Below are 16,354 nucleotides of genomic sequence, written 5' to 3'. Positions count from 1 at the left end.
CTCTCCCTTGGGTCCGCTCGGGCTCCATCACCAGCACACGCTAGACCTCCCCACTCGGGCTCTCTGGCCCTGTTTGAGAGCTAGTCCATCGAGCAATAGCCCACGGTGGAACTGCTCTGATAACAGTATCCATTGGCTTGCATGGTGAGGGAGGTGTCCCACGACATACAACTCAACAAATAATAAAGTAATTTAAATAGCATGTTGTAGCCAGCTAATATTACGGTTTGTGATATTATTCTTCATTGATAAATAAGAAATTTTAAATTTGATTCTCATCACAGTAAATTTAAACCATATTATTTATAGCTTAGTCGTGTTGCACACAGAGTAAAAAAAGAGCGAGGAAACTGGGGTTGCACAGTGAGAGTAGAGTCCCACAGGTCGGGTCCACAGTACATAGCAACAAAAAAAAAAGATGTGATATCCACATACCTTTTTTTTACTTCTCACACACCTTTCTAATTTTCGGCCGTCAGATGGGATGAAATGACGAAGATCAACGAACAGAAATTAATAAGGAGTGTGTGAGAAGTAAAAATAGGTGTGTGTGGATAGCATATTTCAAAAAATAATTCCAAATAACGTGTTGGAGAAGGAGGGAAGAAAGAGTGAGGAAACTGAAGGGCGTAATAAAGTCATCCAAATATCTTGTTGCAAGAAAGAGGGAGGAAAGAGGGAGGAACTGAAGGGGTAATAAAGTCATCCAAATAACGTGTTGTAGACGGAGGGAAGAAAGAGCGAGGAAGCTGCTGGGGTGCGGGGTGAAACAAAAATAATAGTAAAGTCATCCAAATAAGAGAACATTGTGTTCACACACAACGAGGAAGCTGCTGGGGAACACAATTCGACACACAATCCCACGGCACACAATTGGACAAAAATAATAGTAAAGTCATCCAAATGAGAGAACATTGTGTTGTTCGCACACAACGGTGAGAGAGGGGTCCCACGCAAGTCATATAGACATGAGTTGCATTCAACACAAGTCAGTCACGAAATAATAGAGTAATCCAAATAAGAGGGGATTGGTCGACCAATAAACAATAAGAGAGGATTGTGTTCACACACAATGTATGTAACAGCAGATGGATATTGCCATATACTCATTTAACGTTCACGCCCTCCATGATAAAATGCAGTCAGTACCTTCTTTCCTCTCCCTGAGAAACCCCCAGCGCCGTCTCGAGCTAAAGCGCTACAAGCTTGTCTCGTCTCAGCTTGTCTGCTGCTTCTAAGCTCAAGTCCAGCTCCAATCCTCCGCCAGAATATCGAACCCAAAGTAGGGGAACACGATCAACAGCCCCGGTGACAATAGAGACAACCAGACAAGGCGGTTGAGATCTTAAACAGCCAGCAACGGAGCAAGACTTAAAAGGTACAAAATTGCTTCCCTTTGCCAATTGTGACACGCCATCTGTAAATATAGTCCCTGGAAGAAGATGGATGCTCAATTGAGAGCCCTCCTCAGTCCTCACCTCATTTCCGTCATGCTATGGCCTGAATAGGGATAGGCAAATACCCATCGGTTATGGGTAATTGTGGTTACCGTCTATTTAAATTTCACGGTTATATATATGGATAATGGTTTAGATAAATAAAAGATTATGGGTATAATCGTTTACACTTAAAATTTAAATGGATGGTTATGGGTATTCACCGCGGTTATAAACAGATAACTGTTTATCTATTTATTTTATATATGTAAAATTAACACAAACTATGTTCCCTATCAGACAAAACTTAAATCAATGCTATGGACTATAATGCATGGTTTCTGTAGCTAATATAATATAGACTTAGCACAGTTTGAAGGATTTGTAACCGTTAGATCAAATTTTAAAAGTTCGGATCTCAGCATCCGTAAGACTTGGTGGGAGAGATCCGGCTGGGATCTCTGTCCCAGTTTGAGCATATATCATCTCACTGCATGTGTCTGGATATATGATAGAGCAGTGCAATTGAAAATTTTTAATTTGGAGAAAAGATGAACCTGCTCTTGCTTTTCATCTTCTCTCTCAACAACTCCTTCGGATTATCATGTAAGCAACAAGCTATCTCTCCCTCTCTCTCTCTCTCTCTCTCTCTAAGATTTTTGTTCAATTCAGTTGTTCAAATTTTGGTGACAATTAATATATGATGCAGATGGGTATGATCCATTAGATCCATATGCCAACATAACAGTCAGATGAGATTTTCTGCAGCAAATTGGAACATATTATATTTGTGTTGAAAAAACATGTAGCCTCCTCAATTGTCAAAATGACAAATTTTTCTTTTTTAATTTTCAAGTTGTTAAAAAAATATGTAACATGTGAAAAAGAGGTAAATGGTAAAAAAAGAAGGATAAACGGGTTAAAAATGGATAAATGGATAAACAGGTACTAAGTGGTTATGGTTAAATGGGTACGAGATTATGGGTATGGTTAACCATTTATAAACGATTGTGGATACGTTTAGACAAATACCCAACGGATAAATGGTTATGCGGGTATGAGTATAAACGGTTATGGATAAATAATAACAATTATCCGTCTGCCATAATCATTGTCCATCCCTAAGCATGAACCTGATGTGGTAGGTATTTATTTGTTTAATTGTTTACTTCAAGTTCTTTTTCTATTTCATTTTTCAGATCATCGGGAATGTATGCATATCAAGTTCTAGCACTAACTTTTTTTTAATACAATGATATATTTTACGGAAGAAGAAAGTTTTGGCTAAGTTTAATGGGCAATCTAATTTAATATTAAATTCATTATCTACGAGATTCGAATTTAAATTCTCTATCTTACAATTGAGAAGGAATACTGGCAGTAAAACAGTGGCAACCTCTCTTTTTATTTTTTTTTTAATTTTTTTGGTCGAAATCTCTCTTTTTAATTTGTTTTAATAAATGATATTATTTACGCTGAAAATGAGAAATGAATTTAATTTTAAAATGAACTAGCAATAATTTAACATCTTTTATTTATTAACAAAAAGAAATACTACTAAATTGCAGTAGTAAATGATTTTTTTAATTTAGTTTGACGTCTTCGGGATTGATAAAGAAGACATACGAGAATCCGGTTTAAGGCAATCATCTCAATTTGTATGACTAGGATGTGATCGGACAATTTTAGAATTCAAAATCTTCTGCAGAATTTAATTAATTAATTCTCCCAATAATTAATACTGCTAAACATAAAAGAAAATGATAATTTGTTGAACAATGATATCTATTTCTACACACAAGCTATGTATGAGCTTTCATAATAAGTTGGAAAAAAATTCTGCGGTCGGTCTTTTTGTTTTAGAATCATTTTGGATGTTCACTTGAATCCAGTCTTTGCTTAGGTACCATTCTGAAGGGTGTCATCAGCGGTGCACCTCCGACTTTGAACTAATTTTGAAACAACCAAACTGAAAGCGAATACGACAGGCAAGGGGGACAGTTTGATAGGACTAGTAGCATGGCGACGGCTGAAATGATACTGCACTGCTGAGCAAATGCATTGAACAATGGCAAGAACTAATCCAAAAATTTCAGGGAATGTACCAAAAAGCATGTTATTTGGAGGTGGATAGTGAAAACACCATAGCATTCCCCGCCTCCTCAATACAACTCTTTCCTTTATAGCATTTTGAAGGAGCTCGCAGATGCAAACTAGTACAGCCACAATTGCCAACAGCATACCAATTAATGCGTAGCGAGGATTAAGTGGGGAGGAAACCTGATCAAAAGCCGATGCCAGAGTCTCGATGCCGCAGCTAGTGAGTAACAGGATCCACTCTGATGAAGTAACCTGCAGTAGAAGTTCTAGTGAGTAATAGGATCCACATTAAGTTCTAATTTTTTCATTAAGACCTGGTGTAGGATTAGATATTTGATCTTAGGCTTAAATATCAAAATGGTTTTTGTGTTATAGACATACGACTAAGTTAGCCCTCATGTTTATCTCTTATCACCAATTAAGAATATTTCATTTAATCTTTTTAAAAAATTCATAAGAAAAATTATGTTAGATATAATTACACTTTATCTTTACATAAAAACACAAATCAATGAGACATAACACATATAAGGGATAAAACTTCTAATATGAAAAATGATTAAGGTCGTGGCATATAAAAGAGGGGAGATAATGTTGGGGAGGAGGTCGGAGAGTTGGGAATAATTTTTCTTTTAATTTTTAATTTAATATTATTTTTAAATATTTTAAATCAAACAAATAATTTGGAAAAATGTACTTAATTGGCTAACGAAAATAAACACAATGATCAAAATGACTAAATTGAAAACATAAGGATTAAATTGATCCGGTAAGTAAAACTCACTGACCATTTTAACATTGCAGCCTTGATCATATTCCTCCATGTCGTTATGATTAGTATAACTCATATTTTGTTGTTTTTGAACTCTTTAATGGCTCTTTTTGTTCCCATTGTGCCCCTATAATTAATTATTCGACCTTCTTGGTATGTTCCACATTATTAGAACTAATTTTGAATTTGCCTAACTTATGCTTAATTTCTTCCATGATTATAGTGCCCGGAAAGATTTTTCACGTCATCATGCCTAAATTACAACATGAAAAAAGTCAAGCCATCAAGGTATCCTTTGATGTTGCATCTTTAAATGGCGGATGCTCATTTTGAATTTAAAAAAAATATATCAGAAACCATTTAATAGCAACATTTAGGGGTAATATAGGAAGGCAAAACATAGTGAATTACATAAAAGAAATTAAATATGACCTGAAATATAAATGATGATTTGAACACGAGTTAAACGACTAAAATTAGTTTTTAATCTGATTTAGATACGAGTCAATCGACTAAAATTAGCTTTTAATCTTACTTAACAGTACTTATTTAAAAGTAATCATTTTTTGAGAATTAAAAGTTTTCTATTTTTTTATTAGAAAACAGAGAACCTTCCGATCCCATGGATAAAAACCAGCTGACAGAAGCTCAAGACCAATACCCGTATCACATGCCGTTGCTCGTCAACGACGGCCTGCAATCAAGAGTTGTAATCGCCCAAATTACTTCAAAGTTCTGAAATTATGAATGATAAACGAAATATTTGTTTTAAGACCTAAGACAAGGAAAGTTTAATCAAAGGATAAATTAAAATGGTGCGCACCTCTCCATCTGAACCACTTTCAGAAAGCTCAGATTCGGTCGACATGGTTAGGTAGAGTGAGTTAACACCCCCGCATGCTTGGATGAAGCCGTCGTGGCAGAAAGGGCATTTGATTTCGACTTCCACATCCACAGTGACCAGATGACAACAACTATAGCAGTAGTACCTAGTTGGAATTGCCTCCTCGGTTGTATTTATCTCGTTCATCTTCCAACTATCCTTTGCTGCACAACCGTATATGGACTAGAATCATACAGAAATAACTGTAACATATCGAGAAAAATAAAAAAGCCAACCAACAGGCAATAGCCTTGCGTTTTTTAGAGTAACCGCACGCACCGTCCATAAATTGATGTGCAGCTTTGAAAAACAAGGCTGCGATCCGCAACTTGAGCCAGGGCTGGAAGTTGAAAGTTGAAATAAAATACGAAAAATAAGTTGGTAACGATGCATATGGAAATTTGGTATCGTGGAACTAATGAACTTAATTGATTGGAGGGAGGAAGGGAGGGAGAGGGAGGGGCGGGGGGTGGTGGGGGGAGGGGAGCGGTGGGAAGGGAGAACCTTAGCAGCAAGTTCGTGATTGGCAGTGCCATTGGGCGTCACTACTCCTCCGACTCCGACATTGCTGTCAGTGGGCGTCACTACTCCGACGACGGCACCAACATTGCTGTCTTTCAGGTAACCTTTCATCTGCATCTGCATCTCCATAACCAAGGCCTCCTCCTGCTGTCGAGGCTGTCAATTAATACGTTTATCCCTTAGTAATCTAGTGATCTATCTACATATGAAATCTTTAAGGAAATGAATCCTATTTTTTTATTTATAAAAATAAAGATTAGTTGTGAGATTCATACTACATCGATTTTTAATAATCCAAACTGTCTATTTTTCAAATTGCATCTCATAGATTATATATATTGATATAAAACCAACACAAATGAAGAATAGTATTTTTGATGTCACCAAACTTCAACAAAAAAATTTGAATAAAATGCTCCTAAAATAAAAAACTTCAAAGGTATCTCGAAATAATACAGAAATATTGTTATTTTAACAATATTTTTTTAATAATTTTTTTAAATTTTTTTAATTATTACCTCACAATAAGTTATCAATAATTTAATTCAATTAGTTGTTCATTCAACATTATTTTCTTTATTTTTAATCACGTTCAAAGCATTTAAAAAAAATCTTTCAAATACAAATAATAATGTGGATTCAGCTGTTCATTCAATATTATTTACTCTACCGAGATCAATTTTATTGTGTGGATTAAGTTGCTTTATTTCTTCTATATATATAAAGCCAACACAAAAGATGAATAATATTTTTTTATGTCAACAAACTTCAACAAAATATTTGGATAAAAATACCTCAAATACAAAAAAACTTCAAAAGCATTTCAAAATAATGTAGAGGTATTTTCGTTATTTAACAGTGTTTTTTTAATAATTAATATTTTGTATTTTTTTAATTAATACCTCACAATATATTAGTAATAATAAGATTAAATCAATTGTTTATTCAATATTATTTTCTCTATTTTTAAACACGTTTAAAACATCTTAATAGGGATGTAAGACCGATTATAAAAAAAAATCTTTCGCACACAATTAAATTAATTGTCAAATGATTTTTTTTTTAACAAACAATATTATCTCAATTAAAATAAATGAATGTGAGCTTACCTCAAAATAAACTGAGAATAATGAAATTCATTCAGTTGTTTATTAAATTTTTTTTTTAATGCAAATCCTATAAAGACTGATTTTATTATATAACGTTTCTTTTAGTATGATCTAAAATTATTTATTTAGATCAAATATATAACTTTCTTTTTGTCAATTTACACATATAAATATATCTAAAACGTATAAATCACACGTAACAGGTCATAATTCAAAAAATACATTATGCACATGCTCATTATACATAAAACCAACAATAAAATAAATAGTATTTTTTGATGTTATAAACTTAAAAAAAAAATACCCTTCAAACAAAAACTTTAAAAACAACCCAAAATAATGCATTAAATTAAATGTAACAGTGATATTTTTATCCTTATAACAGTATTTTTTATCTTTTTTTTTTTTTTAATTAGTGTCTCGCAATAACTTAACAATAATACAATTCATTCATTCAAAATTATTTTCTTTATTTTTAAACGCGTTCACAATATCTTAAGAAGCGTACAATATCTTAAGAAGCGTGTAATGTAAGTTATAAAAAAAATTCGTAGGTGAAAAATAATGTTATTAAATTAGTTATTAGTTACCAAATAACTAATTCCGGAACGGGACGGGACTCGGGTCGGTGTTGAAGGCAGGCTGGAGAATTCGGGTCGGACCATGGACCCGCATGGTGACCCGAACCCTGGAGAGACTGGAGACCCAAACCCAGAAGATCCCCCCGTCCGAACATTCCGAGAAGAGGAAAAAGACTTGACCTTTCCGAACTGCAAGTTCCTACGCGAAGCTACCATTTCGTTAATAGAGCCCAACCCAAGAGGCCCGCTCATCGGAGATACCGGTGGCGACTCTTCCGGCCGGGAGGACACGAAAGGCATAGTTTTCACACACGAAGCAGCAGCGGCCTCCATCGCCTGCCTCAGCGGCGAGCCGTCATACGACTCGGCCTCGTTGAGGGAGTTGCCTCCGCCTCTGGGGCTCTGCTGAGGCAAAACCCTAAGCTGCTCCGGCGTGTGAGCAAAGAAACAAACCCTCCGCTTGCAGCTGGTGCCGTCCTTGCACGGCTGAGTACGGTAGCGAGACGGGTGGAGCCAGTACTCGAAAACCCCGTGCGCAAACTCGCACGCGTCGCCCTTCTTGCAATGACCCTTTCGAAAATCGGGGCAGCCCGTACCCGAATAGTGATACTTCCTCGGGTCGCGGCGCCTGGCCTTCTCCCCCGGGTGGGCGTACGGACACTCGGTCCAGTCATGTGACGGGCCACGTGCGCACCTCCTGACCTTGAACTCGAACATCCTGACGTGGTCGCAGGAGTAGGCGTCGATCGGCGCGTCCGATTCGCGGCCGGAAATATCTGAGTCGGAGTCCAGGTCGGTCTCGTTGGAAGGCAAGTAGCACTGGAGCGTCGTTAGGGCTTCGTGGAGGTAGTAAGGGCTGTTGAAGTCAGCGCCGTTTGCATTGCCGCTCAGGGGAGACGGTGAGTACATGTCGGCCGTCGAATCATCGTGTGGGAGCGACGGAGGGACGTGGACCGTTGGATTGGGACGGTGCAGTTCTCCGAGCGTCATTTTTTTGGTGGGTTTTTATTTTCCTTTTGGGGTGGATGGCGGTCTTTGGGGAAACGTGAGTGAGGTGTGAATTTATAAAGTGGGTTTTGAACCGTGGTTGGGTTAATGGGGCACCGTGGTTGGGTTAGAACTTCTAGGAGCTGCTGCTCCAGTTCGCACCGCGGTTAAGAGTACCGTACGGGGAGTTTCTCGGCCAATGGTTAACATTAATTTTAGGAGGTGCTGCTCCAGTTCGTACCGCGGTTAAGAGAACTGTGGCTAGATTAAGGAGTACACAATAAAATTTTTGAAATGTCAATAATAATTTTTAAACATAGAAAAGAAATGTTAAGAAGATTTTATGTACACACTCTATCAACTTACAGTTTAATATTAATTCTCATATTAATATTATAAAATAGTATTAAAAAAAACATAAAGTATTATAGAGTTCATAAATATTTAATTTTAAAGAGATTCCGCTTAGTATTTCCTAAACATAAGACAACAAAAAAATAAATGGAACAAAGAAACAATATAAAATAGAAAACTCCGAATAAATTCACAACAAATCTTTATATATTTCCATGCTAATGTTCTAATTGCCCAAATTACTTCGAAGTTTTGAAATTATGAATGATAAATGAATACAAGAAGAAAATATTTGTTCTAAGAGCAATAGTAAAACTAGAAATTTTTTACCGAGTGGACTAGCTTAAAAATTAAAATCTTTATAAATAAAGAAACTTGATACTGTATTTTTCATAGTATTAGCTAGCTTAAAAAAATTTACAAAGTGAGCCAAAAGTTTTTGTAATTAAACAAATACGTGTTAAAATTGAAACAAATCCAAATTTATATATGTACAATAAGCGATGAGAAACATGATGTAAGAAAAATAGATGATTTGTAAACTGTATTATATAATTTTATATAGTTAAACTTAGAGAATTTGGATTGGTGATTAAATATATGGTAGGTTATATTCGAAAATCAATTAAAATTACATGTAAAATTTTATTTTTTACCGAAAACTACCTGGGCTACAAGGCAACCCTTAACCTGGCTCCACGGCTGTTTAAGAGCTAAGACAAGGAAAGTTTGATCAAAGGATAAATTAAAATGGTGCACACCTCTCCATCCGAACCACTTTCAGAATGCTCATATTCGGATGACATGGTTAGGTAGCAAGAGTTAACACCCTCGCATGCTTGGATGAAGCCGTCTTGGCAGAAACGGCATTTGATTTCGACTTCGGCATCCACAGTGACCAGATGACGACACCTGTAGCAATAGTACCTAGTTGGAATTGCATGCTCAGTTGTATCTATCTTGTTCATCTCCCAACTACGTTCTACTGCACAACCGTATATGCACTAGAATCATACAAAAATAATGTAACATAACGAGCAAAACAGCCAACCAACAGGCAATAGCCTTGCGTCTTTCAGAGTAACCACACGCACCTTCCATAAATTGATATGCAACAAAAACAAGGCTGCGATCCGCAACTTGAGCAAGGGCTGAAGGTTGAAAGTTGGAAAAATGAGTTGGTAACGATGCATATAGAAATTTGGTATAGGGGAACTAATGAACTTAATTGATTGGAAAATGAAAGGGGAGAAAGGGAGGGGAAGGAAGGGAGGGAGGGAGGGAGGGAGGAGAACCTGAGCAGCATGTTCGTGATTGGCAGTGCCATTGGGCGTCACTATTCCAACTCCAACACCAACATTGCTGTCAGTGGGCGTCACTACTCCGATGACAATACCAACATTGCTGTCTTTCAAGTAACTTTTCATCTGCATGTCCATCTCCATCACTAAGGCCTCCTCCCGTTGTTGACACTGTCAATTAATATGTTTATCCTTTAGTAATCTAGTGATCTATATATATTAGGGGTGGGCACGGGCCGAGTTGGGCACAAAATTGAAGGAAACCGAACCCGTTTATAAATAACACGGGGCGGGTTTTGGATTTTTCAAAATGAGATTCGGACCTAACCTAGCCCTTTTGAAACAAGCCAATTCCTACGGGTCATACGATAGCAAGGTATAGACATCAAAACCTTCTTCTTCCCTTTTCTCTCCCTCTAGAACACACTTTCTCTCTCTAAAGCTCCCTCTTTTCTAATGGAAGACGACGACTAATTTGGAGATCTCTACACTGACATTCTTTCACCCTTCTAATCGTCTGAACCATCGTCATCATCTGCACCTCAACCCCACCAATCCTCCGTCGCGCCCCAGTCTTTCCACCGTTCGATCGATCCTAACATCCTCGACGAAGAGGACAAGATCCTTTTTGCAGCTCCGCACTCTAATCCTTCTGTTTCTCACCCGCCCAATTCCCAAACCCTAGCTCCCGCCACCTCTATTCCAACCAATTCCGCTAGAGATGCTGCTCCAGTTTGTGGGTCTAGGGTTTTGGAGGCTAAAGATGTATTGCCGAAAGCCAATTCTGTGGATTTGAATATTGGTGGTAAAGATTTGGATTTGACAGACAAGGATGTGAATTTCGGCATCGAGGAGGCTAACAGTGAAGTTGTGAACTGAGAGAGGCGAAGATGACTGGGACAACGACGAATCCCGAAAAGAACAAAGAGGCTGCTCATGGAGACCGACTAACCCCCGACGACTCAAGGGCGCTGCTGGCGACGACTCGATGGCACTGCTGGAGACGACTCGACGGCGTTGCAGGTTGATAACAAGCAACTCGACTACTACAACCACGACAACACCATCAACGACTACGTTTGAGCGGACAGAGCTAAGAGAATTCGAGATCGAGGTCGAAAGGAGTTAGGATTTGGAGGCCACTATGATCGAAGTCAGGATTTAGGACTCTAGAAGTCTGGAGAATTCTACATAACCTAAGAAATAAACGGTGGAGATTTAATCTCCCTACAATGAACGATGGAAACGGTTCGGGCCATGGGCCGGTTTTCTCTGAAATTTGTACCCGCCCTGCCCCACTAATAAAATGGACTTGCCCCACTTTGCCCCGTTTGGAATTTACAATATATGTACCCGCCCCGAATTGCAATTACCCACCCCAACCCACGAGTCCAGGTCCCATTTGCCTAGCCTTATAAATATATATATATATATAAGCAAAATGGTAAAGTTTTTAATAATTTTATAATCTATTTTTAAATTATTTAAAGAATAGATGCAATTTGGAAAATGATCTTCACCAGATCCTTTACCTGGGGATCATAGGAATTACTTAATCGTGACCGTTCATCATATATCGTGTAGTTAGAAATCATTTTAAAATTTAAAATTTAAAATTAAATATAAATAGTACCTAATGAAAATTGACCGGACGATGAACAGTTAAGATCATAAGATCCTTAGGATCCCTAGGAAAAAGATCTGGCATGGATACTTTTCCATTAAAAAGGAGGGAAGAGATCTTCTCCTAATCTCTTCCACCAAAGCCACCTAATCAAGTGATCAAGGCCCTTAAATTTTGTCGTTTAATCAAATTTTAAGGATCTGGATTACTTGATTATGTGACTTTAGTGAAAGATATTAGGAGATGATCTCTTTCATAAAAAGGAACCTTCCATGATCTCTTTCATAAAAAGGAACCTTCCAGCCAACTTGTGGTGATTGGAGAGAGAGAGAGAGAGAGAGAGAGAGGGGGGGGGGGGGGGCGGGGAGGGAGGAGAGATTTTTCATTAAGAGCAGCAAGCTTGTGATTGGCAGTGTCAGTGGGGGTCACTACTCCAACGACGACACTAGGACCACACAAATATTGCTCCATCTCCATTTCCGTCTTCCAACAGCTTCCTTGCAATTTCTTTTGCTGTTGATCCGATCAGTTAACGCGTCTATAGTTTATAGCAATCTTTCTTCCATATATAAAACGTCATTTACTCATGGTTTGCTCTTTTACATCTTATTGTAATTTTTTTATATAATATTATTTTATTTTATTTTTCAAAATTTAAAATAAAGAAAGAACAATGTTCATGTAGTGGGTGGTTTTGTTCTGTTAATTTGATTTTGTTATTATTAAATTGTTTTATTTTAAATTTCAATTAAAGGGGGTAATTTGGGATTATGAATGAGACATATTTTTGTTTTCGGGCTTTATAAATATAGATATAGAAGAGGGCAATAGAAAGTATTACAAATACTATAAACTGTTCTTCAACAATTTTAAAAATTACAATTGAACTAAAAGGAGTTAAAATAATTCAATACAGTTTAAATTTTAATGAATTTAAAATTTAAAACTTTTCTAAAAATAAAACAAAAACAAAATGAAACTGTTATTAGCACTCCAAAAATTTCTATTTACACTCTTCACAAATGTATTTTTCTTTCTAATTATAAAAAAATTTAAAATATTAAATAAAATTTTTAGAATGCTAATAATAATTTCCAAACAAAAATCCCCACAGTAGTGATGACGAGAGTTCATTACGTGTAAAGAGAGGGGAATGTTGCTACTACCTTCTAGTGGCCAAAAAAATGCCCCGCCGTTGGAGTGCGGAAACCTTTCGTGGTATTTACCAAGAAATTCTAAGGTAATACAAAATCTGATAAAAAAATGAATAATTTTGAATTCAAAATAATATTGTTCTCTCCTCTGCAAGAACTGGAAACTTTCGACAGGATATCGACGTAAAATTTGGAGTCTAAATTATACGTCCTTTGGTCGATTGAAAAGGCTTTATCTCAATCTTTAGTCTATTTCCTGGTAATTCCACAATCTAAATCAAAAGAGTATCATAAAATTGACAAGTTGCAGATAAAAAAAAGAGAGAAGAGAGAGCGAGGAAACTGGAGAAGGTAATTTCCACTCCCAGACTCCCAGTCCCACTCTCATGCTTTCTCTCTCTTAAAAAACAAAATATTTACCCACAGAAAGTGTGCCAGTAAATGCAAGTAAAGTAATTAAAATAACGTGTTGAAGACGGATGGAAGAGAAAGAAGAAAGAGCGAGGAAACAGAAACTGCAGGGGTGCACGGGGAGAGAGGAGTCCATGGGTGAGTCTCACGGCACACAGCTAAACAAAAACAATGATAGCCAAATAATAAACACAATGGACAAAAAATGAAGAAAGGTAAGAAACTACCTGATAACGAAGACGGGACCGGGAGTGGTGAGAAAACACGGAGTGCAAGCATAGCGCCGTCTCGGGAAAAAACGCAACAGCCTTCTCTCTTCTCAGCTTCTCTGCTGCTTCCAAACCCATTTCCCATCGCCATTTTCTGCAAATGAAACCCATCGCCATTTTTAGCAAGCCAGACCCATAGCCATGGCCCATGTCTATGTGTTTGCAGGGGACAACCAGAGAAGGCGGTTGAGATCTCTTTCTAATTACATATTTTTATTGGTATGCATGTTTTAAATGGCTTCGTCACCCTCTGGTATCGGTCAGCACGTACCCATGCTATTATTGGAAGAATATCGGGATCGGAGCATGTCACCAATATCGCCGCCACTACATACCAAAATGGGCCCTTAGAGAAAAATGGGAATCTATGTCGGTTATGATTCGCTATTTAGAGCCCTTGACAGGAGATCTCTTTACCGCACGTTTTGCGAATTGTCACTTTGATGAGACAGTTTTCCCGTCATTAGGGGGAGATAAGCATGCTAACGTTCTTGGAGAACGCCGCAAATTGTCGTGGTATACTCCCACTATGTCTTGTTTAGATCCCCGCACTACCCAGTTTGAAATTGAGGTGCGACGAATTATAGATCTTCAGAACATTGCTCAGAGTATGCCAGATGCTTTTACTGATCTAGCAAAGGTGACGACATCATACACTATTCTAAAAATCCCCGCCAAGCGCCGCCTAGGCCCCGCCTAAGTGCTAGGCGGCCGGTCAACGCCCCGATTAATGCCTGGGCGTTTGAAAAGTAAGAAAGGGTGCCTAAACCTACTGAGGCACTCGCCTAGACAATGTAGGCACTCGCCTAGCCTGCCAAGACCCGCCTAGATTGCGACTCACTTAAACAGAAATAGATAACTTTCATTTTGCATTTTATTTTTTTCAATAAATTGTAAGAGACTTGTTGAATATTTAAATGAACACACATTATATGCTTGTTTCCCATGTTTTCATTATGTTCCAATAGTTCATACTATATAAGTCATTATATTTTGTAGTTTATGATGAAATTATATATATTTTAAGTATAAATAGACACTTATTTACATGAAATATAATAGATTTAATTAAATCCACCTAGCCACCTAGGCGCTAGGCCGGCCGCCCAACTAGCGCGTAGCATCTTTTAGAACCTTGAGATCATATATACCTAGTGCAAACGCACCTGCAAGGATAGATGTACCCCGTGTACATCATAATCCCGCCTAGGAAGGTCGGACCGTCCCGGAAGGTGGGGAGGACGCACCTTCCACACAACCCGGTATATTGGCAGCTAGCCAATCATCTACTCCGACCCTAAAGCATGGCAGACCCATTGGTTCAAAGGATTCACAACCCTGGAAGAGGAAATTGGCACCAACTAGTGACCCTAGTTTGAATCCGACCATCCCTTACTCATCTATTCCAACGCATGAGGTTATTCTAGATTATGGTGATGTCTTAAACGAGACAACCCGACCTCCTAAAAATTGCAAGATTTCGGTCCACTACGCAGTATTGGATGAGGTTTGGAATCAAAATGAGATGGTCATTGACGATGCATTTGCGTGCACAGTAGCTACTGATGCTTAGCGATGATATTGAACCATATTTTGTTGATGAATGCCAACGTAGAACGAATTGGTTAAACTGGAAACAAGCAATCCAGGTCAAACTCGATTCGCTTTTGAAATGTAAGGTGTTTGGACCTATTACTCATACTCCACCACATAGGAAGCCCATGGGCTACAAGTGGGTTTTTGTGAGGAAGTGTAATGAGAAAAATGAAATATTGCGATACAAAGCACGCCTCGTAGCGCAAGGCTTCTCTCGGATCCCTAGGATTGATTACGAGGAGACGTATTCCTCCGTAATGGACGTCATAACGTTCTGCTACCTAATCAGTTTGGTAGCTTCCAAAAAACTGAATATGCAGCTTATGGACGTGGTAACTGCATATCTCTATGGGAATCTAGACCACGGAACACTTTCTCAATTAAATTGAGGAAATCACTCTACGGATTAAAACAATCCGAGCGGATGTGGTATAACCGTCTAAGTGAATATTGACAAGTCAGGGTTATTTGAACAACAGATTATGCTCATGTGTGTTCATAAAGAAATCACATTCCAGATTTGCAATTGTTGCAGTTTATGTCGACGACATGAACCTCATTGGAACTTCCGCAGAGCTTAAGGAAATTGCCACTTACCTGAAATCGGAATTTGAGATGAAAGATCTTGGGAAAAAACTTGATATTTCCTTGGCCTGGAGATCGAGCATTTTTCGGATGGAGTCCTAATACATCAATCGAAATACACCCAGAAGGTGTTGCGATGTTTTAAAGAGGATAAAGCGAAGTCTTCAAGCACACCTATGGTCGTTCAGACTCTAGATGCTAAACGAGATCCATTCCATCCAAAGGAGGATGAGGAAGAGATTTTGGAACCCGAAGTTCCATACCTAAGTGCAATTGGGGCTTTATTGTACTTTGCTCAATGCACTAGACCCGACATATCCTTCGTTGTTAATCTTTTGGCTAGATACAACAATGTGCCCACACACAGACATTAGAATGGTGTTAAAGACATTTTTCGCTACCTCAAAGGTATGACGGATTTGGGCTTGTTCTATACCCATGAATCCTTGAGAGTTGCTACCCTCATAGGTCACGTTCTCGGGTTGATTCTCGTCTTATTGGTTACGCAGATGCTAGATATCTGTCTGACCCACATAGGGCACATTCTCAAACGGGTTATGTCTTTACCGTTGGAGACATCGTTATACCTTGGAGGTCTACCAAGCAAACACTAGTTGCAACTTCTTCAAACCATGATGAAATTCTCGCCCTGCATGAAGCATCGTGTGAG

General features: G+C 38.1%; 1 protein-coding gene and 1 long non-coding RNA gene across 4 annotated transcripts; one reads left to right on the top strand and one right to left on the bottom strand.

Moving 5' to 3' along the window:
• The first annotated feature begins 739 nt into the window (after window positions 1-739).
• On the top strand, window positions 740-3,999 carry LOC148693151 (uncharacterized). Of its 2 annotated transcripts, none has more exons than XR_015953490.1 (2): window positions 740-2,042; window positions 3,340-3,999. It is a non-coding gene; the product is annotated as an uncharacterized LOC148693151 (long non-coding RNA). The 2 variants fall into 2 exon arrangements; XR_015953491.1 differs by having other exon boundaries at window positions 3,329-3,999.
• A 608-nt stretch (window positions 4,000-4,607) lies between these two features.
• LOC137742889 (zinc finger CCCH domain-containing protein 20-like) lies at window positions 4,608-8,427 on the bottom strand. Of its 2 annotated transcripts, none has more exons than XM_068482833.2 (5): window positions 7,413-8,427; window positions 5,696-5,869; window positions 5,471-5,531; window positions 5,132-5,355; window positions 4,608-5,002 (listed from the first exon to the last, which is right to left on the bottom strand). In XM_068482833.2, exons 1-5 carry the CDS (start codon window positions 8,391-8,393, stop codon window positions 4,904-4,906), a joined length of 1,539 nt encoding a protein of 512 aa, XP_068338934.2. In that variant the 5' UTR covers window positions 8,394-8,427; the 3' UTR covers window positions 4,608-4,903. The 2 variants fall into 2 exon arrangements, with proteins under 2 accessions (XP_068338934.2, XP_088536194.1); XM_088680068.1 differs by having other exon boundaries at window positions 4,939-5,043.
• Window positions 8,428-16,354: the final 7,927 nt, after the last annotated feature.

This window comes from Pyrus communis, chromosome 11, assembly GCF_041283825.1.
Source record: "Pyrus communis isolate YQ-2024b chromosome 11, ASM4128382v1, whole genome shotgun sequence".
Classification (NCBI taxonomy): Eukaryota; Viridiplantae; Streptophyta; class Magnoliopsida; order Rosales; family Rosaceae; genus Pyrus; species Pyrus communis.
This window is presented reverse-complemented; position numbering and strand designations above follow the sequence as displayed.